Here is a 26,419-nt window from a genome sequence, read left to right as displayed (position 1 = left end):
ACACAGGATGTGAAACCAAGGACCCCCACTGCCAGACATTGACTCCTGACTCCCACAGTTCCTATGAGGATCTGCACTGGACCCTTCTCTGCTAGGAAATGTAGTGACGTTCCCCCTGTGAGTGCTGGAGCCCACCCTCAACACTTCTGGATTTTCTAATTCTCCTTGGGAAAGGAGGTGAAGTGGCAATGTGAGGGTGAGCACAGAGGAATCTGTGTCCATCGCCTTGCTCACGGCAGTAAGAAAAGCTAAGGGATGTAATAATAACGCACCGAGTGACCACCAACCTCCCCATGAGGGCAGAGGGGCTGGATCCCACACAGGAGGCTCAGAAACTGCTCACCACCCCAACAGAGGGGTAAAAACTGGGGGGGTCCTCATAAAGCTGATTAAAGCCTTATTAGTTCAACTATAGCTGCTATAAAACATTATCAGAGAGAAACTCCATGAGGAAAATGATCTGGCTGCTGCCAGGCTCATCTATGGCTGAATGTGTGCAGCATCCGTGCTTCCCTGTGCACTTTCCCAGTGCTCTGACCCAACTCCACGGAAGGAGTCACTACATCTGCTTAGCTGAAGCTAATCCTTGCAGCATAAACAAACAGGGACACATGTTTATTCTTCACTCCATTCACAAGATGATAAATATTTATTTCAAGTGAGCAGCTGGTTCGTTAGAGCTTTGTCTAATGCTGGGTTTGAGCTACCAACCATTTGGACAAGAGGGTTTTTTTTAGATATTTATGGTCATGAACTGAGCTCCAAAAGCTGTAAGACAGCCCTGAAACAAATCTAAGCATGGGAAATATTCTGGAAGCATCTGATCAGTCTCGCTTTGGGAACGATGCAGCCGCAACCACATCACAGGGGCCACATCAAGCCATGCTAATGGCAGGGGTGAGCACTCCCAGTAACACCAGGCATGGCAAGAGAAATACTTGAAGTTATGACTTTGTGTCTTTGGTCTGTGGGTTGCAAAACACATGGAAATAGTCAGGCATCTCCACGCCCTTACAGGTAACACTTATCAGTGCTCTCACTGGGGAGATGGAATCATGTAATGAGTCAAGGAGCAATGCTGAGAGCCTGCATCTGTGTGTTGAGCCACAAACTCATGTCCCTCTTGCCTCTTCCCACCCATACTTGCCATAAAAAGAGACAGTGAGCAACCTGTGAGTGACTGAGGGAGCTGGTGTAGTGCTGGATGTGTGTCAGAGTTCCCAGAGGGCTGGGGCAGCTCCCTCAGCCAGACCATCTACACTCCTACCTCTTCATCAAAATGCTTTTCCCCTTCCTTACTGCCTGCTCAGAGGGTTCCAGGCACACCCCGATGCACACCAAACCCTCACACAGCACTGCAGGGATGAAGCTCTTCCCTTTCCCAAACAGGGATCAAAGGAAGCATGGACTCTGACTCCAGAGAGGACACTCTGCTTTCATTCTCCACCTTTTAATCTATTGTGATACAGCTGTGAAGCCCAGAAGAAGTAGATATTTAAGAGAAAATTCAGTTACAGCCCTTGTCCCCCTCCTGCTGCAGCTCTACGTGCTCTGCACGTGGCATCACCCGCACAGCACCACATCAGCCCTCTCCTGCACACAGCTCCTGCAGCGTGGCTCTGGGTGGACACACAGACCCCATGGCCCTGCCTCATCAAGGGATTACACTGTATTTACAGCAAATCACTACAGGAAAGCAGGGCCTGAAACACTGCACGAGCAATTAGCTGCTAACGAGTCTTCACAGATAATCTACTGGACACTTGTTTCTCAGGCCAACTGTTAATTGGTGCTTTAGCATCAGCTACAGCAGCCAAGATCAACAAAACCCCCTTTATCAGCAAAATAAATTGGTGGTTGCCCAGTGCCACGTCTGCACTCTTCAGGGCAGGGGAGAGCTCTCAAGAGGTGGTTGGAACAGCTCTTGGCAAGGCACAGGGATGCAGAACCCACCTCCAGCTTCAGAGGTCCCAGGAGGACAGAGCCTGGAAGGGGGGGGCTGCCCCAAGGGTGCTCCTCACCCAGCGGAGGCTGGATATAATCTTGACATTAGAAAGAAATTGTATACATTTAGAACAATCAATCACTGGAAAGACCTCCCCAGGGACATGGGGGGTCCCCATCACTGGAGGCTTTCAAGATACAACTGGACAGGGTGCTAGCTAATCTCATCCAGGCTGCCTTTCCCACAAAAGGCTGGAGCAGATGATCTTCTGAGGTCCCTTCCAACCTGGGCTGTTCTGTGTTTCTATGATTTTACCTTTCTGCTGCTTTTCCCTCTCTTTGCTTGTCCAACTAAAGCATGCACCACCTGGTTCCCATGCTCCAATAACTCCTGTTGCTCTGACAGCTCCCTAAACCCTCTGCTAATGCTGATGGCAGATGACAGGCAGGGAAAGCAGAAGCTCCATTTTAGGGGGAAATTCATCAAGTCTGTTTACTGTTTGCCATGTCCCCTGTGTAGAGCCTCTGGGATCTCAAGCACTGATGCAGACACATGTCTGGAAACACACTTGCTCTCTCTGGAGCCTCTCCAGTACTGAGGAGAAGAGGAAAAAAGCAGGAACAGTGACAACAGCTCTCAGCCATGCCAACATATGATCTATGGTGACTGAAATTGGGGTGACACTTGAAGCCTTCTGCACCAGAACCGTGTAAGCCATGGACACGGTCCTTCATGGAATGCTATTCCAACAAGAGCCCTGGCACTAGTGGGCGAGGGGCAGCAGAGCCCATGGTTCATGAGGAGGAGTGGTGCCAGCAGAAGGCAGGGCTGTGCCCAGAAACCACACACTGATGGGTCCAAAGCCCTGGCACAAGGAGTGAGGAGGGGACACCTACGATGCTCCCTTGTGTAACCACAGAGCATATTTCACATGCTGTGAACCACTTCTGTCACCTCTGAGGGCAACAAAGCCAAGGGGAGCAGGACTGCAATCCTTCCCTGTGCTGCTGGGGCCTGACACTGCTGCCTGGGATAAGGAAGGCTTTAACAGCTATTTTCCCTGCCTCTGCAACAGCAGGCCCATGGCTGCACAATCCTCTCAGTGAGCTTTGCCTGCCCTGAACCAGATCAGGAGGCCAAGCCACTTCTCTGTCCAACAGAAGGTAATTAAATCTAATCCATGAACCCTGCCGTGGTACCAAGCAGCAATGGCAGCTGCGGAGGAAGCAGAGCCTTGCGATTCCCCCTCAGGTGAGGGGCTCATGTCTCCTCAGCACTGCAAAAGCTTTGGAAACCTTGCTCTTCCCCAGCTCCCCCTGCAGAGGTCAGGGAGATCTTAACAGAGAAAACACTGATGCCTTAACTCCTGCAGTGCTGACACTGCTCACCACGGCCTGCCATGCCACCCAGGGATGAAGGATGCTCTGCAGCAGAAGGGTCACACAACTCCATGTCTCATGTGCTGGGGACCACAGTGCTTGCCTGTGCTGTCCAGTAAGGGAGTTCCCAGCTCTGCTCATCCTGCCTGTATCCTCACAGATCACAACCAGGAGTAAATCCCACTCTCTGCCTCCTTCCCAACCTGGTGGGAGATTCCCAGCTATGAATATGTTCAGAGTGGTCCACACAGACTGAACTGCCCTGGGTATTCAGTGCAGGAATACCCAGCACACACAGGCTGCTTAGCTTAAGCCAGCATCGCTTCCATTTCATCCCTGAGAAGTGCCTTCTCGCTTACTTTCACTGATCATAAGGCAAGAGCCTGGACTCTCAGCCTCCAGAAGGGAGAAAAATGACTCAGTTGGTATCTTGAGGTCCCACTGACCTCTTTGCTAATTAAGCAGTTTGCAATTTGCTAGCAACCTGTTTGTAATTAAAAGCAAAATTAGAGTGTATGGATAGCTAGGCCTGAAGCCCAACTCATGTGGTGATTTCAAACCCCAACACAGAGTCTACTCCCGATGGTCTCCGGTGGGATGACAACGGGTCTTACCTTGGCCTTGCCTGTACTCTGCAGGATGTGCACCAGTGCAGATGCCATCTCCTCTTTGTTCTTCACGCTCAGCGAGGGCTCCAGCACCGAGCACAGCACCATGTAATTGTTAGTGATGTACTCAGCAAACTCTTTGTACATCTCCATGGGAAGAATGCTCATACTCTGGTAGCGCGACTTGATGCGGATCATGGGCCCTGGGGACTTGCCCTTGCCCGGGTTGGGGCTCACCACCGGGTACCACTTCTCTACGAACTGCCGGCCCGTGACGGAGCTGACAGGGATGTTCACCTGGCCAATGAAATTGGTCTTGTCCTTCTTTTTCTTCTTGTCAGTCTCTTTGTATAAGTGCACCGTAATGTTTTTCAGTGATGGGAGGTTATTAAATTCAAAGTGCTCCCCCCAAAAGACATTATCAGTTTTCAATTTACAGGTAGTTCGTGCATAAAGAACGTCATCCAGGCATAATTCACACAAGTACTTCTTCTTAGCTGGCAGGTCCTTGGCTTCAATAATCCATAACTTTAACATATTCTCTACCCTTCTGCTGTTGTCCTGAAAAACAGATGCAAAAGAAAAAAGGTCACCAAAAAAACCCAAACCACAAAGCCAAGCACAACAGAACTGGAGATAGGAGTTAATTATTTCGGATGTGCTAAATGAGCAGAGACTTAATTACATTTTATTTTAAGGAAATACTGGCTCTCAGGAATCTGCATAATAACACTACTTATGTTAATTTTCCAAATATCACCATGCTCTCCGTGTCTGTTGGTGCCAATTAATATAAGCAACAAGGAAGATAAAACCCTTCCAAATCATAAATGTACCATTTCCCATTCACTGCCAAGAGGGCCTCAGTAGAAACCAGAAGAACCTCACTGATCATTAATGGGCTTTTGAAGAACAGAAGCTGTATTACAGGTATCTCCCAACCACCCCCCTTTTTAGTACAGCTGCTTTGCAGCACCACTGGAGTCTGTTTTCTCTACTGTAATAGAGCAACAATCAAGGGATCTGAACACACACCCAGGGATCACCTCATCCATGGCTGGAATGCAACCACCTCTGGCAGGGAAAGAAGCATTTACAAAACCTCATGATTTTAGGGCAGATGTCCAGAGCACCCAACTAGAACATCAGGAGACAGAGAGAGTCCCACAGGAGAATCACTACAATCCAGAAATAGAAATGTGGCTTGGATATCTTTTAAACAATAACAGAGAAAAGGACACTATGGATCTTTAAGAGCTCCCCAGTGATGCTGACCTCATCCTGGAAGAATATCCAGGGGCATTTGTTGCAGGAGAGACTTGAAAGATAAAGCACTTGCAACTGAAAACCACTGTGAGGGGTTCTGCAGTAACCTGCTTTGCTTGGAAACCCCTCACTGAACCAGCCACCACGGCTGGCTCTGCTCTGCCTAGGAATCTGGGCAGGAACGTTTCTGCTGCAAGTCCACAATGGGGTACTGTAGGTTCAGGAAGTACATGCAGGAACTACACAAGAACACTGAATTCCTGACAGAAATATCAAGTCAGATACTGAGAGTTTATTGTCTATGAACTCAAACAAAGATGGAAAACTAGCCATCAGTTAATGGCATGTTTTGAGCTGAGGGCACACTTCCAAATGAATTTGCACTGAACGCTACCATCTCAAAGCCATAACGATGTGCCCAGCCCCAACTCACATTCCTGGGACTTTTCCCATGGTGAGTGTGACCACGCAAACCTTACACAGCTCTTTCGGATCATTACTACCAGGTTGCTGCACTTGGAAAGCATCAGAGTCACTGAACTCCCCATACAGGAACATGCTGCTGGAGGCAGCAGTCCACCTCTCCCCTCTACTGCTCCTGTTAGGATCCTGAAGGAAACCTTTTATACTGACATTTGGCACTGTGCTGGGAACAATCAACTCCGACACAGAGGGCTCCTTCAGCAACCTGCCAGGCCTGGACCTAACTTGTATGCAGTTATGTGGCTCTGATGCCAGGAATGAATTCACAGGGTCCCATCATTTGTGTCTTCTCTGATCAGCAGAAAAAGGCTTGTTGATAGAACTCATCAGCCATGAAATCCTGCAGCTGATCAATCCTGATCAATCTCTGTTACCCAACTCCAGTGCAGAGAGGGAGAAGCAGCTGTGGATTTTAATTTAGGATGTGCTTGGTCTTAGTGCGCCATAAAACCGCATATTGGGTGTCCCTGTGTTCTAGTGAAGAGAAGGATTTGTTTCTGTAGATCCCAAAGGGGATGACTTTGCCATTCAAGTGACTGGAGAAGGGAAAGGTAGATTCCGCTATTGCCTCGGAGAACTCACTGTGAGGGGCAGCTGAGTTTCTCCATCACTAAAGCAGACACCACAAGTACTACCAGAGTGAGGAAGAGTGCTCTGTGAACTCTTCAGACTACTCAGACTTGTCACTTTGCTGGCAGCTACCTGAGAGCTTCCCGAGCTCCCAGAAGTGGAAAGTCCTATGTATGCAGCAAGTACCATCAGTAACAGAGCAAGACTGAAGATGCTTCAGGTCTGATCAATCCTCAGCAACAGCTGAAGCAGCAAGTGCTGAGAAAAGAGGGGAAGAAGTAATTGGCACTTGCCTGTAAATATAATTGTGGGAGAAAGCAATATGGAAAAAGGCTGACCCACAGTTACACTTACTCACTGTGTAATGACAATATGTCCCCTGCTGCTACTATGCACTGGGCTATAAAATGTAATAACGAGGAAGTGAACTCTAACAGAGGCAATTCCTCAAAGCCACTACCTTATTTGGGTGCACGGCACGCCGCAGGTTTTCCATCCATTTATCTCGCTCTGCTGCAGAACGACACGAGAAGCACTTACTTCCTGATGAAGTCGTCACCTACAGGGAAAGGAACAGGATTATGGCTTGACCAGCACACTGCAGGCTGCAGTCTTGGGGGAGAGGGGGAGTTAGGAAAGATGCTAGTGGATTTCTTTATTATATGTTTTATTTTAAGTAAACAGCTTTACCCAAGCACGAAGCAACAGCCCCTAAGGCTGGCGGAAAACCAGGGCAACTATGTCACAGAAATGATCATGGAAGCAAATTCCAACTACTTCTCCTCTTCTGCATCAGAAAACAGTAGACATGCGACACTAAACCACCAAGTTCCACAACTGAGAGTACAAATCTTTACATGAACTAAAGATAAACTGCAACCACTTGGCACTCCTCCAGATTCAGCCCAAAGCTTGTGATAGTAACCACCCATTCCTTGTTTTCAGCAGAACATCAGGCCTGGGAAGGCTGATTTCCCACCTTCCCCCTTCGTGTCGTGTTGCTTCTGAAGACCATGCTGTGAAGAACATGGGGACAAGCACACACACCCCACTCCTGGCAGCAGTATAAGCAGCACTTGCAGCCCAGCCAGAGGCATTCCCACGCTCACAACACCTTGTCCCCTGCCAGGCAGAGCCAGGCTGGGACTCCAGGACCTGCAGATGGGTGGTGAAGCGCTGCTGAGCCCTCCTCTCGTGCTTCCAAGGGGTCTTTCTGCAGTATTTGTGTGACCTTCTCTGGCCGCTGGGATTCCATAGACATGTTCTGAAGAGGCATGATCACAGCAGTGACATTTCCAGTGGTGCAAATGCCCCTCATTCCTTATCACATCCCTGCTACCACATAGAAACAACCACGTTGAGAGCCCACTAAAGCAACTGCTGCCCAGCAGCCCCTCCAGGATGACAGGCACCAAACATTTCTTCCTATCCACCACACCAAGCTTCCTTGGCATCAATTACTGAGCCAAGGTATAAAAAGCCAATAGTTCTCTGCATCTTCTCACATTCAGATATTCCTCAAGCCACTGTCTCCTCCAGGCCCTGCTGGGAAGCTGACAGCCCGTGATCATGGTACCACAACTCTACGCTGCCCATAAAGCCCTCCACAAGCTCTGCCCTTCTCTGCATTCACTGCTTTCGGTGACACCCAGTAATATTCTTTATGTACATCTCTGATGCAGGCCAAAGGGACCTGGCTAGTACTATAAATAAGTCCCCTTGAGCTTCATTTCCACCAGTCTCAACCTGCAGAATTATTTCTGAGTACTTTATCATTTCAGAGTGTTTGTGTTTCCACACTGCACGCTGGGTTATCTGCTGCTGGGAGATACAATCTCCTTTAATTTCATGTATCTCCCAGAAGCCTAACCTGTTCTTACAGCAGAGCTGGCACTTGCTAAGATTTGTCATTAGCTAATCTCAATGATGAGTTGAACACATCCTGCCTTTGAACAAGACATCTTCTAACCAGGACAAAAGGAGAAGAGGCCCATCCTTGTCTTTACACAGCAAATGCAAGAAATCTTCCTACCCTTGATATCCCAGAAGCTCTCTTCGGGGTATCACTCTTCCCTGTCCTCACATGCTTTTACCCTCTCCCCTGTAAAACCATATATTCTTCTGAGCACAAGCTATCTTCTATTCTGAAGAAGACTCCATATTAGTAGGCACAGCAGTATGATCTTTTCACCATCCCTTTCTGCTTCAGTGTATTTCCAGCTTCCTCAAAGCTTCCCATCACAAATCCAGCCTGCTCCACCTCCTGTTCGCTGCTGTGGATGCTCACGTGAACGACTGTCCCTGACCCTTCACAAAGGGACTTCTGGTGGCACAAGAGATGTACCACTTGCAAGACTGTGCCCGTGGTGTGTGATCCCTATGCCTTGCTCTGCCAGAGGGTATGGCAGTTCTGCATCTTGATCCTTTTCTCGACTGGGAATGACACCTCAAGAGGAGCAACACACAGCTGACGCACTGCTGGTGTGGTGCTTAACACCGAATTTCCAACACAAAGATGCCAGAAGCACCACTTAGCAACAGTTTTTAAGACCAGAACTTGCACTGAAGTAACACAGAAGGCACGCAGCAAATGAGCACTGCTCCAGATAGCTCCCTAGTTGCTATTTCTAAGGCTTTGAAACCATTCTTCAGACAAGAACCTAACAATTGACAACTTGAGCCCTGTCTTATTTGCCCCATTTAATTCAGCTGTAAATGACTCAAACCCATCTGTGTTCAATTCCAAAACATTAAAATCCTGTCACTCCCGGTACAGCTGCAACACTCCACACGTGCTGTGGTCAGGTTTTGGTACCCCACCATGGGAAAACCCTCCCACTGACATTCTAAGGTCACAAAATTCAGTCCCTACCAAGTGCTTAGAAATCAGTTAATAAAGGCAGAGTAGGTCAAATACACTTTCCAGTAAACTACACCATCAGTCCATTGCCTCAAAGGCCATTTCTCACCTAGCTTTTTGTTCAGCTCTTTTGTTTTGATGGGAGTTTGGTGTACAAATGCATTTGAAAACAGTGCTCTTGGATCTAGGGAATGTGGTAGGAAACCTGGAAGCTCCATCATAAAAGAGAATTAAGACTTCTCTGATTGCTGTTGAAAGATGCTCTCTTAAAGACAAGCTCTCCTTGGTGACACACATAGATCCCACAGCTGCATAGAGCACTCATATCCAAATAAACAAGCATGCAATTTAGCTGTCCTTTTATTGAATCTGTTCATTAAATGTCATCTTTTTACCAGCTCTCTGTTACACTGAATATCTGGTATATTTTCTTGCCACACTTAAATCAACATATTATCACTGGGTTATCATGGTAAAATTTATGATTCAATACCAAAACTATTATCAATTAACTAATCACTCAAACCCTAAAAGCCCCATAACTGTCATACTTCAGTGAGAGAAGAGGAACATCGTCAGATATGAAGCCCTCTTGATCTGATGGGAGTTGAAGGTCTTATCTACCACGTGTGACCAAAAATACTGATTTCCCCAGATCTGAAATAACATCCCAGCTTTGAGCTGTGACCTAAACATCATATGCCATTAGTGATCTTCATGAGATATTAACTTTGTAAAGAGAGTATTCTGGTCTCATGAAGATTTTGGATATGCTAGAGCACTATTAATGTACAGGATAAGCTCAATTAGTATAACTCATTCATTTCTAAATTCATATGCACTACCCACAGTCCTTGCTTGGGTGATCTCTTAAGTCAGACAGAACGTCTTAGGTCCAGGATGGGTTCCTCAAAGTCCACTTGAAGGAATCTCGCAGGAGTAAGAACAGAAGATGACAACTGAGTTACTGAAGCTGCTCATCTCCCAGTGTTCAAAAGGAAAAGCTGAGGCTCAAGCTGGTCAATGCCACTGTGGCCAAGTGCAGAAGGACAAACCAGCCCTGCAGAGCCGTGTCGGCTGCTCGGGGCCACGTGAGCACTGGTGAACATTTGCACAGCTGGACTAAATTTAGTGGAGCTAAATTTATCTCTGCTAAATTCTCCCTTGCTCCAGCAAGGCCAGGATGAGGCAACATGGTTCCAGTTGTATTGGAGCAACTACAGTTTTCCTTTCTGCTGCTCTCCATCCCTCCGCTATATCCTGCGACAGCCCAGACATGAGCTGGGCAACAGGGCAAGACTTGGGTCTGCCAAGGCAGGAACAGAGCTCTTCAGTCCTAATCCCTCTGCCTGGCCCAAGTCAGCAGGACCCCACAAACAGCCAAGCCAGGAATAGGCTCTGGACTCCGAATCTGTTCCACTGGGCTAAGATGCCCTCTGTGTATTTAGCACTTGCACTGGCACTAGCTGGTTATGCTGGCTGGGAAGTCTTATAAGGAGAAAGAAGATGATGCTGAGTAACTTTAAAAAAAAAAAAAAAAAAAAATCAATCAAGAAAACAAGTAAATACCAACTGCCAAGTACTGACACAGGAAAAAGCAAGTTTCATAGAACTAAATAAGCAGGAAAAGCCAAATGCAGTTGAAAAGCTCTGCATTACTGCTGACTCCTTACCCCGGCAGAGCCCAGCTGAGCAAACAGCTTTAGCACGTCTTAATGCAGGTTAGTCAAGCTAAAGAAACAATCCCACTGCACCTCCGTACAGCCAACCGCCTCCAACAGAGCCACTTGGGTTTGTTCCACTGCAGATGGCTTTGGCACCTCTCGCCTTTGTCTCCCTTTGGGTGCACTGCCAGTTCCCGCTCTGAACCTGCCCTCTCAGCGCGACTCCATCTGCAGCCATCTCGGATCTTGCCATCTTGTTCTCCAAGCCATGAGGCTGCTGCTGCAGCTCGGTGGAGGAGGAGCTGTGGCTCATTGTGCCTGGCACAAGTGAGACCTAACAGACCGCAGCTGGTGATGGGAGCAGCTTCCCAGGCTGTCCACTGCCCGAGGACACCAGCGCAAAGGGAAGGTGGTGAGGAGCTGTGTAAGGCTGGCACTGCCCAACAGCGATGCTTCACTTCTTAATTTGAGACAGCAAACTTGGCCATTCCTGACAGATCTCTCTAGAGAAGAGATCCACAACAGCCTCAAAGCACAGAGTCAAGACACCGCTACCAACCGGCAGCAGCTTCCCAATCCCCTGTGCAGAAAGTATCTCGGTTCCTGTTGTCCTCAGGCCCTTCTCACTCAACATTTCTTGGTGAGGGCTCCTTTTCCAGGCCATCAGCTGAGCTTCTCGCTCTTCAGTGTTCCCACACTCGGCAGCTTCAGTTTTCCTTTCAGACTCATGCAGATGTCAGGCAGAGCTTTCCCGGTTCCAGGCCACAGGAACCACCACAGGTTTTACTGTTCCTTGCTGAGCCTCCACTGAAGGGTGGCAGCAGTCTTCACCAAACCTTGCCTGCACTTTCAGATAAAGCAATGCTGAAGGACTTGGGATCACTGGCCATAGACAGGACCCTCAGGACATAATGATAACTGAAGGCAACATTCAAGCAGCGAGGTGGCCCCTGCCTGCCACCCACAAGGGATCCAGGAGATCTGCAAACCCATTCCAGTGCTGACCTCACTCTGGGTTTGAAAGAGGCTCTCTGGAGATCAAAGACGAACACATTAACACAACATGACATTTAGCTCCCACCTCGGTCCTTCCCGCTGGAGCTGGCTGATGAGTAACCGTCAGTTACAAATCAATGTCCCTTTTGTTTTCTGGCATTCTTCCTTTCCTTTGCAGGATGTGCAGAGCAGCAATTAACATGTTCTTTTTTCTGTATGACTCTTCTTTATCCAACTCACTTAAAAATAAAGATTTTCTTCCTCCTCACAAGTGCACGACTTGTGCCATTTCTCTCACAGTCAACTTTCTGCAAGTACTGTTCAGATCCCTTCCTCTGCTCTTGTGCACTGAACAGAATTGGTAAACAACTCTTATATTATGGATGTCACATCTATTTTCCATCTAGCTTCATTTTATCTTTCTTGAGTGGAATGTAATAGAGGCCATATAATTTACAAAACTGTTCTCCTCCTGACCTGCTGTTCAATTCTACAGAGAATGAACAGCACTGGAAAATTTATACCTCAGCCCACTTCTGAGTTGATGTTCGGGGCTGGTTTCTGCACGTCTGTTTGTGTGTTACCTGCTTGTATTGTCAGAGATGGAACTTTTAATTCATTTCTTTCAAAGTGTGCTAATGTCAGTAAAGAATCTTCACCTCTCCAGTTGGACTCCTCTTGGACAAGGCTGTTTTCAGCCAGCGCTGCCCACTCAAGGGAAACCTGCAGTGCCGCCACCCCTGCAGTACAATCCAAGCATGGATATACCGTTTACCTGCTCTTCTGTGCCCAAGTACAAAGAGGTAAACCTTCTCTTCACAGTATCGACCACCTTATTACTGTAAGAAAACCACTTCCCAGTTCCATACCCAGCCACTGCCATAAGCAATACTACTTTGCCATCCACAATGCAGGACAAATGATTCCCAAGACATACTACACTGAATTATCCAACAACAGACTGGTTTGTACGTGTCTTACTACCTCCCACTAGTGCAGACCCAACCACATGCCACAGCAGATGTTAAAAGAAAATTGAAATACTCACAGATTTTTCTATTTACCCAAACAAGTGAAGCTTCGGTTTGCTAGACCAAGTCCTCAACACTCCCACTGACAACAGAACAGCAGCTTTGTGACCACGAATAATGTCTTTGTGAGCACTGAGGAGGGATTAGCACTTTCTCCTATCTGTATGAACATAAACTACACGTTTATGCTCTGCTAATACACAGCCTGAAGTAGCTCAGCACCTGTGGTGGCAGCAAGCTCTGCTGCAACAATGGGTACAAGGCAAAGAGCTTATTGCTCTGATTTTGTGGATATGATCCCCCTTGGAAAGACGGGAATAATTTTCTGCCTATGAAATGGCCTCTGTGTAGCAATTCAAACGAGTAACGTTTTACAACAGCAAGAGCCCAAGGTGCAAACGCACACCTGGCTCCCCAGCCAGCCCCATCACAGCAGGAATGGCCCCGGACAGACAGACAGAAAGGCTCCTTACCTCAAAGCAATAGTCTTGTCCCAGGATGCTACTGTGGACCGGCTTGATGACCACTTCTTCCTCCATACTGAGATCCAGAGCCTCAACAGCACTACTGGGACTGAGCAAAGACTCGTGGGAGCGCGATTCTTTCAGCCTCGGCATTAGATGGGATCTAGAGGAAAAATGGAATGGGATCAGTGGATGCTTTCCTCGCCAGACATTATTTAGTCCATCTGTTAGCAACAACTGCAGAATATTCCTGGGAATTTTTTGCCCTGAGATAACAGAGGGCCCAGAATAGCAGGGACTGCTACTCTGCCCCATTTATAATTTGGTGAGCAGGTTCTATTCCAGGCTGGTTTTCCAAGCCCTAATGCTGCCAGGACTACATTATCAGAGGTGTGCAGACTGTGGGGCTCTGCCCAGCTGAGCGTGTCTCTAAATGTCCATCATGCCTGTTGTTTCTAGGTGGGCTGCAGTACATCAGGGATGTGGCTGGCTCCAGCAGGAACCACTGTGCTCATCAGTCCCACAGCTGGGTCTGCAGCATCCGACTGCTGGGGCAGGAACGGGTTTACACACATGTGGGGATCCCATTAGCATCCTACTGTATATCCTGGTGTTTCACAGCACCCAGACCCTACTGACAGAAGGAAGTTACCTGCAAATGGGGATGAATTAGTGACTTTAGCCCTTGTAAAACCCCAGACCCACATTTGCTATTCCCATGCACAGGAACCTTTCCTCCCCACCAAAGCTCACTCATCCCTCTCACTGCTGCAGCTGGTGTCTGGATCCATACGCTGCACCACCAGCCCGAGGGCTCGTGTGTTACACACCTGGGACAAGGACAGTGTGGAAAATAAGGCCATGATAGCCCTATCGATTGATCTAAATGCTCTGGAGTCCCACTGGCAGCATTTAGCAGCAGGGAGCCCACAGACAGCAAGCAGCACACCATTTTCGAGACAGCCAATACAATCAATGGTGCTATAACTCTTAAAGCAAAACCAGGGAGCTTAGGGGGGAAAAACACAGCTAGGTAGTCCCACGGAAAACAGCAAAACCAGAAAGTGGCAAGAGAAAAATAACTTGAGAGCAACGGAGCAGATGCCTCCTCTATAGCCTGCACCATGTAAAATGTTCCTACTGCAGCCAGCTCACAAAGCTCTGATCCCGGTAACTCTGACCTTTAAATCCTCTGTCAGGCACTTTAGGGTCTTCCAAAGAGACCACGAGTCCCTCTGTCTACACGGAGAGCACAACATCTTCTTCAAAGGCGCAGAAGGACACAAGTAAGGGGAGTTTGAGATATTCTCAGCATGGGTTTTGTGAGTGAAACAATGCTCCCAGTATACTCTCAGCCTGCTTTGTGTGTGTTGAGTTTTGTCGTTCTCCAGAATAAAGCTGACCAAACCACAGCGAAATGTCAATAGCACATGCAAAATTCATAGCTTCCAGGGGATCACACGCCAGGCTGAACCTAGAGACCAGCCAAAGGGGATGCTAAGATAAACAGCAGCAGAAGATAAACAGGTGCTGCTCTAGATTTGCCATTAAGATTCATGCAGTGGATGAGCCCCCAGGTGATAATGGATCAGCCTGCAGCTGGGTTCTCCAGCTGAGCATGCTAAATGGATGGCTTGGAGAGCCACAGCTCCTGCGGCAGCACCACAGGATAACCAGCCTGGGGACACGCTGCCCAAGGGTGCCAGCACAGCACAGCCTCCAGGCACCTCCCTGCATCCACAGAGGCCACAGCCAGGACCAGCCGTGGTGGTACCTGTGAGGGCATCTGCAGAAAGCCAGCCCAGACACCACAGCCACCCCTGAGGGGACAGCCCCCAGCCCACGGGTGCTAAAGGCCTGGGTTAGCACAGCCCAGTGCTGGATCAGCAGCGGTGCCTTTGAAGCAAAAGGCTCTCCATCCCATTAGCGATTCTCTAAACTGCCCACTCACCCCAGATCTCTATGGTGAATAAATTGATCTCTAGGAACCGAGCACAGTCGTTTCCCAGTACTTTGTGGCAATTTTCCACTATTTTTACAGAAAAGGGTCCATATTCTTTCCCTCTGAATGATAATGGAAATTAACTCTAATACAGGCAGACAGATCAACTTACCTCTGGACACTGAGAGCAGAACTAATATCCAGCAGCTCAAGAACTGACAATACAGCCTGCTCACCAAGCCCAGAATCAAGGCATTTAGAGTAAATCTTATTTCCATATTTGAAATAAGAAATTAAAGAAGTCAACAAGCTGAAACTTGCATTCTCGTGTGGACAAACATAAACATGGATAAACTAAACCCACAACTCAGGAGCTACACAGTGTAACACAAAGATGTACATCGCTGAGCTGGACTGCTTTGTGCTGGCCTAAGAATTTTTGTTAAAATTAAAAGAAAACAAGTTTATTTTTCATGTAAAACTTCTGCAGCTGCAAGGCCCCGGGTGGGAGTGCGGATGTGCAAGAAGAAGAATTACCAAGGGAGAGCTTCTCAGGACATATTATGTTCTCACCAGATTCAGCAAATGCATATTTATATCCCTCCATACTCTGACATATGCCTCTGGGAATCCTAAAATTAACGGGACTTTCCTTAGGCAGGAGGTTGTTTGTCAGGTTCCTGCCTCGGCAGGACCCGCTCCCACGATGTCTCTTATTCCTGAACGACCAAATCCAACCCAGGTCAGCAACAGAACCATTTTTCAGCAGAAGCTGCACTGTACAGAGGGAGCGCTGCAGGTCTCCAATCAGCCCTAAAAGGCTCAGCATCTGTCTGTGTATCAAGAGCTAAATGGGGAGATGTCATTAATTAGAGACTCTGGTTTGAAATCCCAGCAGAAGGGATGTGCCAGAGGCAGCCTGGCAGAGCAGGATGAGAGCTGTCTCTGCAGAGCATCCTCACAGGGTGACTGGTCCCATCCTCTCCCCAGCACCCCAGAGCCAGCCCTGATGCTACGGCACTTAACCCACGGCAGTCCAGGGAGTCTGCAGACATTCCGGAACGCAGGAAGGGCCACACACCACCGGTCTTCAAAGGACACACAGACCTTTCATTTTCATACCCTGTTGTAGAGGAGAGCGCGTTCCTCGTGTCCTTTGGTAACAACATGACATTTGCAGCAGGAGGCCATTTACTGGAAGATGTTTGCAAGTCCCTGTCACAGCTCCCACAGACTTCCTTTTGTATTAACAGTAAGAAAAGGTCTTGCTAAGGCTGTAAGCTGCTTCCCCGACTCCGAGGGCGAGAGCACTCTGCTCACTGGAAGGACCACTCGGTGTTGCCCCACTTTGGGAAGGGAAAACATGAGCCCGCTGTGTTTGTGTTACACTGAGCAAGAACTGCACTACATCAGGCCACAAAAGATGTGGAGGGTGTCATCCAAAGATGATTTACTGGGCAAGGGCTGGCAAATACGAAAAAAACTCCCAGCAATTCCACTCGCTGATGAAGAAGTGCAGAAATACTACACACACAATGTGACAACCCCCTGGGCAGAAGCAGCAATACAAGCAGGAGGTGGATACTCCTCAGCCCTGCCTTCACGCAGCGTGGGCAGGGAGCAGCACCCACGGCAACAGGGATACCAGAGCCTTTGTAAACTCGTGTTCTTCCTTAACCATCCAACATCCTAACAGGCAAACTCACCTGGAACATCATTTGCTTACTGTGTACATACACTTCCAAGATGACAGAGGTACTTTGTTCAAATTCATCTCTCTACCATCACTTTTCAAACACTGCCCCTGGGGCCATCCACTCTCCTGCTCTAATAATTCGTTGTGTATTCCAGGTCCCGTCCCAGCTTACGTGAGCTGGTCAGATTCAGCTCCTACACTTTTGTTTTAATATGGTGGGAACAGGCAGCTGCCCAGAGAAGTCTCACAGCAGGAAACCCTCTTTCCAAGCAGCACGTTCGGTTCTTTTTGCCACGGGCCTTATTTTAATCCCTTTCTACTTGCCTGAAGTTCAGCTGAAATGAAGGCGGGGGGAAATCTCATAAAAGACCACATTAGTTCTAAAGAGAAATAACTGCTACCGGCGCTGACCTGGAGAGTCCTGCAGAGAGGCAGCCAGTCTCTCGTTATTAAAGGAAAGGTTTACTGCCCAAGAGCAATGACAGAGGATTGTTGTTCTAAATAATGAAAGCCATAAAACATTTCCATGTGAAGGGATGCCATCCCCCTCCACCTGCTTCCTCCAGAGCAGCCAAAACTAGGGACATCAAGGTTTACCAGGCTGTGACAGCACACCTCATCCAACCAGGAGCTTGTGGGCTGCAGAGGAACAAGCCCGGAGGGACAATCCATTTGCTCCTCACCAAACTCCAGGCTGGATTTGGATCAACGGAGGCAGCAACCAGCCCTCTGCAGCAGCAGCACCACGCGCACTGCCCCAAGTCCAGACTCGATGTTCTTTCAAGAACAAAGATGCTCTGACGAGGCTACAAGGAAGGTGAAGATGTAGGGCCTGTCTACACAGACTTCTTCTGGAATAGGTCTTGTGTGTTTAAACTCATACACTCTTATTCCAGAATTGCTTTCTTGTGAAGACAAGCCCTCAAAGAGACAACCCCATTGGTTTTCATTACAGAACCTTACCTGCCCGAAACCACCCAGCTGCTGCTTCTGTGCTTTGATGATGAGAATTTTCCTGATATTTTGGAGGGAGAGACAGAAACAAACAAGGAACCTGGCTGGGGAGCCTCAGAGGGATGGAGCAGACACCAAAACTAACACTGAAACATAGGGAAGAAATTAAAGAGCCGTTCTTAAATCTCTTACTGTTCCACTCTGAGAGCACAAGCAGATGGGGGAATTCAGAAGGAAGTCCAGGCCTTAAGGTGAAGTCGTCCCATTAACACTAGCTGCAGTCGGCCTTTGCAACATGAATGCCTCCCTGCAGACAGAGGGATCTGATCTCCCCAGTTACACGTTTGACTCTGTGACATGTCTCCTGGTCAGGAAACATTCCCTACATTCAGCTTTGCAATTGCAGACAGATCTGTGCTCTGAGCAGCTGGGAAGAGGGTCTTTGGGGCAGCCCTCACTCCCTCGCCAGCACACACACGCTGCAGGGATCCTGAATGCACACACACAGCGGAACAGCCCCTGAGATCCACATGCAGCATCGACAGAATTTAAATCTGTGTCCAGCCTGGGGATTAGGTTTTGTTCTGGCTGAGAACAAAGTGGACAACTCCCCCAAACTGATTTGCAGCATCAGATGGGAGAAGGATTTTAGCAGTCACAGATGGGAGTAAATCACAGCCCATCCTCTGCCAGCTTTTCCAGGGCAGCACAATCGGGACAGGCTGTCCCACCCCAGGCTCGGAGCATCGCTGCTGCTGGTTATAAACTGGGACTCTGCTCTCTGCAGAGCCCAAACTGGTCCGACGGCTGCGTTTCTTCCTGCACAGCTGCAAACCAGCTCCCCTGCCCAGCAGCAATCCCCACATCAGCAGTGTGACCCCCCTGCCTGCTGCTGACTTCTGCCAACCTCCTGACCACTGCCGGGATTCTCACCCATTCCTCCCCAGTGCCTCATCCCGCTCCAATTCAACAAATAAACACGAAAGTGATGTTCTGGGAATAACCAAGAACACCACCACAAGAGCACGTGCACGCTCCCAGAGGATGACAGAATGTTTTCGTTTCCTGTAGGACAGGATGCATGGATGAAGTCTCAGCAAGCAGCACATCCCTCCCCACATTCTGCAAACCTGGACTCCCTCCTGCAGGTCTCTGGACGCCAGCAGCTCTTTCTGCCCTGGCAGGGCTGTGGCGGGCTGAAGCAGAGGGGGATGCTCTGCAGCCTTTGGGGCTCTCAGGGCCGCAGGTGCTCGGAGACACCACTCAGAGCACTAATGATGTGAAGCTGGTGCTGCCTCTTACCCTCCCTAATGCAACACCTTGGCTGAGCCACACAAAGGACATGTAATTAAACTAAGTAACACCTGCCCTTGTTTTTAGGCTGTTCTCAGTTTTAACCAGCAGCAGAATTAATTACATTCAAAAGGACTCTCTCAGCCCGTACCAGATTCCAAATGTTGTTTTTGCCAACCTGAAGGACGATTCGCACCCATGACATCCACCTGAGCGTGGACATTTGTTTGTTTAACATTGTGCCACTGCCAGATTTGGCAGTGACAAACCTGCAAGTCCAGCACAGGGTAACCAGCAAGGACAGAGGCTGTGTCTGTAACATGCAACATGAAAGAACTGCAAAAGCAAGCAAAATGCATCAAGAAGCAAAGGGGGGTCAGAAATACACCTGAGTTTCAATAATCAAAATGTGAAGAAGCTGAGGGAATAACTCCTCCCTCTTTCCCAAGAGCAGGGTGGCACCACCATCTCGCTTTCAACAGGAATCAACACTTAATATAAAAGAAAATTACCTTTTCTTATCACATCAGCCTAAACCAGCATAAACAGTGCTACATCTGTGGACATCTGATGCAAACAGCAGCCACAGACCCACCGCTCCAATCTGGAGTTCCAACCACAGCAAGGCTCTGAGAACCAACACCAGTCTCTGGGGTGAGCAGAGATTGCAGAGCCCCCAAAACACCCGGGGAACCTCTAAGGAGGCACAGGCAAAGCCAGGAGCCCCGGAACCCCTCACTCCCTGCCACAGAAACCCGGGGTGCTCCCTGGATGCACCCGAGACTCACGAGTTCCCATGGTGGGGATAAAGGATTTGATTTTTATCACTGAGAATTTTGCTTAATGCAAGCCTGCAAGCAGAATCTGGGCAACAAATAAAACACAAGGCAGGATCTCTCCTCATGGATTAACCATAAGGAAACTGAGAGCACAAGCCCCATCTCCCGCACTACAGCCAGGGGCGGCTGCTCGGGACTGCGACGCCGTTTTAATAAATAACGATGAAAACAAATTCTTAACACAGCGCATCACGGCCGGAGCGCTGCTAAAAATAAGCAAGGCGAGGCGGGCCGGGCCGAGGGCGGCAGCAGCAGCCGCAGCGGCCTCCGGCGCGCCCCGGCCCCGCTCCCAGCCCCGCTCCGGGCCTCCCCGCGCCCGGCCCCGGTGTCCAGCGGCTCCCGGCCCCGCCCGCTCCGGCCCCGCTTACCCCGCCGGGCAACGTGCGGGTCCGGCCCCAGACCGCAGCCGCCCGCCCGCCCGCAGCCCCGGCCGAGCGCTGCAGCGCGGAGTTGGCTCCGTAGGCGCAGGCAGCACGGCCGTGCCCGGGGCTCCGCACGGGGCACACACACACACACGGCTACACGGACACTCACCCGCAGGGCCCGGTCCCGCTCCGGCTCGGCCATGCCGCGCTCCGCCGGCCGCGGGCGGGCCGCCCCCAGCCCCGCCGCCCCGGGCCGGCCCCGCCGCCGCCCCGCCCCGCTCGGCAGCCGCGCCGCTGCGGGCCCGCCCGATTGGCTGCGCTGTAGCTGGGCAGAGCGCCCCGGGCCCGCTCCCGCTCCCCGCTGCCGGCTCCAGGGGGTGCGGGCCGGGATCGCCTCCAGCCGCCGCCCGCCCCGGTGCGCCGCGGAGCCGCTCACCCCTCGCCATGATCCCGCCTGTCCCGTGCCCGAATTCACTGCGTTGTGATAAGCCCCGGGAGAACCCGGTTCTCCACAGCCTTTATTCCCGCAAGAGCTGCGGGAGGGCGCTTCTTCCCTCGCCGCTTCCCTCCTGCTCGGCCCGGTGTGTCCCGCGGGACCGTGCCCGCCGCCCGCCCCACACATGCCATTCCCATTTTGGGAAGCCGAGTCACTGACCTTCGCAGCAGCGCAAGCCAGAGCAGGGAGTAGCGCCTGCAGCAGCAGCCGCCCGCTCCTGCGTGAGCCATGACCCGCGCCCCGGCCCCGCATGAGGCTCAGCGCCAGCCCGCACCCGGCGAGGCTCAGAGCCCGACCGCGGGGTGGTTTAAGTGCAGAGTCACGACACACGATGCCCGGAGCAGCAGGTAAGTGCGGGAGGAGGAAGACGCGAGGCGGTGGAGAACAGAGGGGATGGCTGCGCAGCATGGTCCAACTGTCCCGATTGCCACCATCCTCACCCAGCCCACGCCGACACGTTCCCAGAGCCAGACTGCTGCTGTCATCCTGGCGTATTCAAATGCCTCCATTACTCATCAAGAACAAAGTAGGACTATCTAGTAAATGAAAAACCACCACATGGCACCGTCCCCTGTCTGCTACTTAGGGCTGCTTCCTTCTCCACTTTCCAAAGGCTGCCGTCCATGTCTGCAGCAGATCATAAATCCTCCAGCTCGGGCAAGGATCAGGGAGGAAGCAGGTACCGGGGCTGCGAACACTGGTCAGCGTCGGAGGGGAAAACAAGAGCAGAGGTACATATCCCTGATCGGAAAGAACACTCCAGGTTTCCCCACATCAGAGGGGAGGGAAGCAGGTCTTGGAGTAGGATACAGGCAGGTCCTGCCCAAGGCAGCAGGCACAAGTCTTGCCTCCTCCAGTGACTTGCAAGCCGGATTCCCACACGGACTGTCCCTCCAGCCAGCACCACCACGCACAGCACTGACAAGTGGGTCAAAATCTGCAGGTTCTCTGCCCAGTTCCGACACTAAGTCCCTGCACATCCTCTGCTCCTCAGCCAGAGAGGTGGGCATGACCCTCCCTCACCTCCAAAGGATCCAGGAAATGTGGAGGACTGGCAGCATTGCTGCTGGGCTTGAATAATAAGGTGCACTGTCTGTCACCTAAGGCCACTGGGGTCCTTCCTTCCATGGTAAACGGGTCCCCACCATGCCCGGGGACGATGGCATCAGCTCAGCAGCCCCAGTCACTGCGCTCCTTCACGAAGCACAGGCAGACCCCTTCCCCTTGCAGTCTGCGAACAGTGCTCTGCATTTAGCACATTTTACCTCATTTTTACCTCCCCCCGTTTCCCTCAGCAGCGGTTTGAAGTTCTCTCACCCTTTACTGGCAGCTGCCATGCAGAGAGACAAGCTCGCTGTCCTTGATCTGCTTTTCAGGGCTTCTATAAAGTAGGGCACCAGCATCAACCCAGCATCAGGCTTTTGATACATTGCTGGAGTAGCCAAAAATAATAACAGGCAGCTTCAGTCAATCTTGCCTTTCTTCAATCTGCAGCGGCAGCAGCACAGGGGTCCTTTGTGTGGCAGAGCAGAAGTATGGTGCACACCGGACTGAAATCCTGCTCAGCATTCCCCAGCCATTCCCACCTGTGAGCCGGGCTCACCGGCAGCACCCAGGGAGCGCAGCCAGGTCCTCAGTGGGGAGCCTTTGCCTTGTGGGGTCCCCTCTCCTACAGCCATCTATGCTTTGCTCCCCGTGTTTCCTTTAGCACCTTATCTCCCTTGCTGCGGTGGAACGCTAAGGTCAAGTTACAGTTTCACCAATGCTGTTATCTTCCTGGCAAGGCAGGAAAAGGCAGAGCCTGAACTTTGGAATGAGCCCTCAGAGAGGCAGCAGGACACGAGAGAACCGGGTTCTCTGCACCCCAGCACTGGAGTATTTTCTGTGGCACGGTCAGACACAGTATCAGGACACTCTGGAAGGAGGTACCGAACCCAACAAGCATGATGTGCTGTTGGCCTGCGTTCCAGCAGGAAGCCAGATACGCTGGGAATGGTGGCAGCTCCAGCCGTAAGGACCCAGCGCAGCTGCACTGCTGCTGCCAGATGACATGGGAAGACCAGCAAGACCCAGTGAAAGAGCTGGGAACTGCCCAGTTGGATTTCCCCTGTCCCAGACCTGAAATTCCAGGCAGTTGGCCCCTGCAGGACTGGCGCAGGAGCCTGGCATCGGGGCATGAAGTAATATGTGAAGTTGGAGCCCGCCAGTGCTCTGTGTGTCCTGCTGCACATTCCCACCTCCACAAATAACATGTATTTCCCAAAAGGGACGTGCTGCCATGGCCCTGCCCCAGCCATCACACTGGGCTTAAGTTGGTGTCTAAACCACACAGCTCCTTGGGGCTGTGGGTCTGTATGCACAGGTCAGCCATTCCTCCCCAAACCTTTGCAGATCAGAGCCTTGGGGACGGCTCTTTCCCCCTCCTCACAGAGTGTGAGACCACGAAGAAACCTCACTCCATTGACTCAGTGTTGAAATACAGCTGCAGTGAGCGTTGCCACCACCAAAAAGCAGCTGATTTTGTTCCAAGCCAGGGTTTATCCCAGCTTCCTTCAAGCAAGCTTGTTCCTCATTCCTCATCTGCACAAGGCGGTGTTTCCCTGCCGACTGTTCTCCCCACAGGTGCCTCTGAGGGTGATACACGGGTGTACAACAGTCAGAGCTATTACTACCATTGCCAACACCAGCATCCTCCCCAGGCACAGTATGTGACCTCTTCCCCTTGTTCACATTTGCACCTCCTGTTCCTTATGGGATCCCAGCACCTACCCAGTGACTCACTGTTTAAGAAGTAGCACTTGTGACAGGAAAGCCGCTGCACTTCATCACAGGGCAGGTAACACAGCACCCTGGATGGGTTATTAGAGTAATTTCCATTCACAGTTAGGCTCGGGGTTTATTATCTGTATTATTTCTAGTTCTCTTTTCCTGGGTCGCCTTTCCTCCTTGGTCCTAGCCAAGTATTCCTTTTCCTTGGCTGGATAGAGGACGATGGTCAGATATAGCTTTGCCTCCAGCCCTCTGGGCAGTGACCTTTCCAAACCCCTGCTGTGTTTACCCTTTTGAGCTCTTAAACCCAGGTATCTCTCACTTTTTATTGACTGTGAAGCCAGTGCTTTATTACCACGCTGTCTGTCACTGGGGAAAAAATGAATTCCCTGAAAACCTTGAAGAGTTAGCAGTGGAAGGGACTGTGATTATCCACGTTTATTCTAGTTTTACAGTTAAGATCAAATACCTGATGATGTTGTAAAAAGCAGTTTGAACAATCCCATATTTCAGCCTAATTAACATTAAAAGATGTCATTGCAGAGCTGGCTGGCTGTTAGTGGGGTGGCCATGGTCATCATTGTGGGGGTCTTCTGAAAAACTCTCCAGTGCCTGTACTACGACCTACAGCATCATCAAGCAACATCAGATTTCACTGCGGGTACCATTAAACTGGCTGTTAGGACTCACAATGTTCCTCCATCAAACCACACATTCACATGGAGCTCAACAGCCTGAACCTTGGCTGCGTCTGTGTGTGTTTTGACCTTCAGTTCAGTTCCAAGCAGGTAATTTGAGGCTGAGGGCACAGAAATGCCCCAGGCCCTGCAGCCAGCTTAAACACAGGGATTATTAAAAGATTCCTTCACCTGCTTTATTCCAATGGGCTGGATGCTCACAAGAGCCGGGCTGCAGCCATGAAGCAGAATTGACCTCTGGACTTTTGAAGAACCAGGCACCATGTCCAATAGTATTTACACTGAAAGAATATTTAACCTCTGACTAATGCTGCCTTTTACATCATATCTCATAGCAGCTGGACAGCGGGTCTGGACCAGCCAGTTTCTCTTTCTGCTTGTAATTAGCTTCACTTTTCTGCTCTCCTGAACAAGCATTAGGCTTTCCTCTAGGAATATAATCCCAATCAACAGGAAAGCTGTCTTTGCTGAGATGCCACTTATCTTTTCGGGAGGTTTTATTTAAAACCCAACATTGCTATTAGCAGCAGATTTTAGACAGCTTTTTGTGAGCTGCCATTCCTGCAAACATTCACTCTCATTTTGGGCTATTAGTCTCGCTCCGGAGACACTGCTTAACATTCCACGACAGTGTGAGCCAAGGAGCATTTGCAGGAGTCAAGTTTTGAATTTCAAATCACAGGGGTACCAATGACTTTGAGCCTGACAAACACAAATAGATGTTTTAGCATCTAAACTTCATTTTATTTTGATTTGTCCTGTCTGACAATATTGGTGTCTATATAATAGCATCAGTGTAATAGGTAATAGCTGACTGCAGAGACTGAATGATGTTCTTAGACAAAATGATGTTCTTAAACAAAATGATGTTCTTAAAACCCAACATCCAATCAATGAAAAGTCAGAACAAAGTTAGGGAAATGTTCTGCTGCTGCTGCTAACTTCTTCCTTAAAAAAAAAGGGCAGAAAAGCTCAAAACCTTTTAAAGTTTGTTTTGATTGTGTGCATTTTATCCAGAGATGGCACCAGGATATAAAGCTAATTTCTTCCAATTGCTATCTGCCTTCTAGCCAGATAGATTTTAGTGTCTTCTAGGGATATAAAGCACATCCTTCTCATGGGAACCTTCTTTTCAGATTGAATGAGAGATTCACACCAATGAAGTTGGTGATTTTTCTATGGCTTTCAGAGTTATAACTGTAGGCAATCCATCCTGGGGAGCACACACTATCCCCTGCTCTCCTCTGCCTCCGGCATCTTACTGGAGACAGAAGCCCTTGGAAGACACAGAGAGGTTTTGCACTCTGCCACCTGAGCATACACTAGCAAGGTAAAGGGCAAGCAGAATACACTAAGGAACGTGGAGGGCAGACCCAGTGCCTGGGTGGGAGCACCAGGCCATGGCCAAGCACCAACAGAATTGTAACACCGACACAGGGAGCACAGCACCTCCGCAAACAGCCCCATCCTGAACACATCCCCAAATCCCTGAGCAGGAAGACATGTGTGTCTGCAGAATCCATGCAGCGATGCCTGACAGAAATCCCCACTGCAGTCCCCATCTTCCCCCAATGTACAGGTAGGAAAAGGAAAGACATTTTTAAAGATCACCTCACTGGTTTGTCCCACTCTCTCCACATCTGCTTCCTGACTCACACTGATAACCCATTTCCAGGAATGAGCCGTCTGCTCTTCCTGGAGCACATACATCTCTGCCACGCCGCTGGGACCCTGACCCTCTGTGACCAGGAGTTAAACCTTGCAATACCGTGGTGCACAGCATCACTTCTCCAGCTTGTGTTTTCAAGCGTCATCCCTGCAGAGTTCACGCGATGCCAGGACAGCGCCTTCCAGAGCTGATGTAAAAATGGTTATTAAAATTTACAAACTGTGAAAAACTCTTTAAAAAAAGTCCAAATCCTGGCACTGCCCTAAATTAAATTACAGGCACAGCCTGCTCAGGGGGTGTGGGTGAGCACGGAGCCAAGCTTGCATGCAGTCCTTATCCACAGCCCACACCTGCTGCTCCCTTCTGAAAGTTTAACTAATGAACAGAGTGTACAGCCCAGAGGATTTAAGATAAGGGAAAGGTCAGAGTGAA

General features: G+C 49.8%; 1 protein-coding gene across 7 annotated transcripts in view; it reads right to left on the bottom strand.

Annotated features, from left to right (window-relative positions):
* Positions 1-26,419, bottom strand: part of DAB2IP (DAB2 interacting protein) — a 148,736-nt gene that overhangs the window by 30,115 nt on the left and 92,202 nt on the right. For 2 of the 7 annotated variants that reach the window (XM_030507479.1, XM_030507478.1), the window contains exons 4-6: positions 13,276-13,429; positions 6,712-6,810; positions 3,939-4,493 (exon numbers count right to left, since the gene is read on the bottom strand). In XM_030507479.1, the coding sequence (XP_030363339.1) occupies positions 3,939-4,493; positions 6,712-6,810; positions 13,276-13,429 (808 nt within the window). Of the gene's footprint in view, positions 1-3,938; positions 4,494-6,711; positions 6,811-13,275; positions 13,430-16,315; positions 16,321-20,524; positions 20,608-20,791; positions 20,804-21,010; positions 21,118-22,168; positions 22,502-26,419 lie in introns of those variants that run through there. The other 5 variants (XM_030507480.1, XM_030507481.1, XM_030507484.1 and 2 more) reach the window with 5 other exon arrangements.

The sequence above is a fragment of the Strigops habroptila genome, chromosome 15 (genome assembly GCF_004027225.2).
Source record: "Strigops habroptila isolate Jane chromosome 15, bStrHab1.2.pri, whole genome shotgun sequence".
Classification (NCBI taxonomy): Eukaryota; Metazoa; Chordata; class Aves; order Psittaciformes; family Psittacidae; genus Strigops; species Strigops habroptila.
The sequence above is the reverse complement of the archived record's forward strand: the minus strand, read 5'-3'. Positions and strand labels throughout refer to the sequence as shown.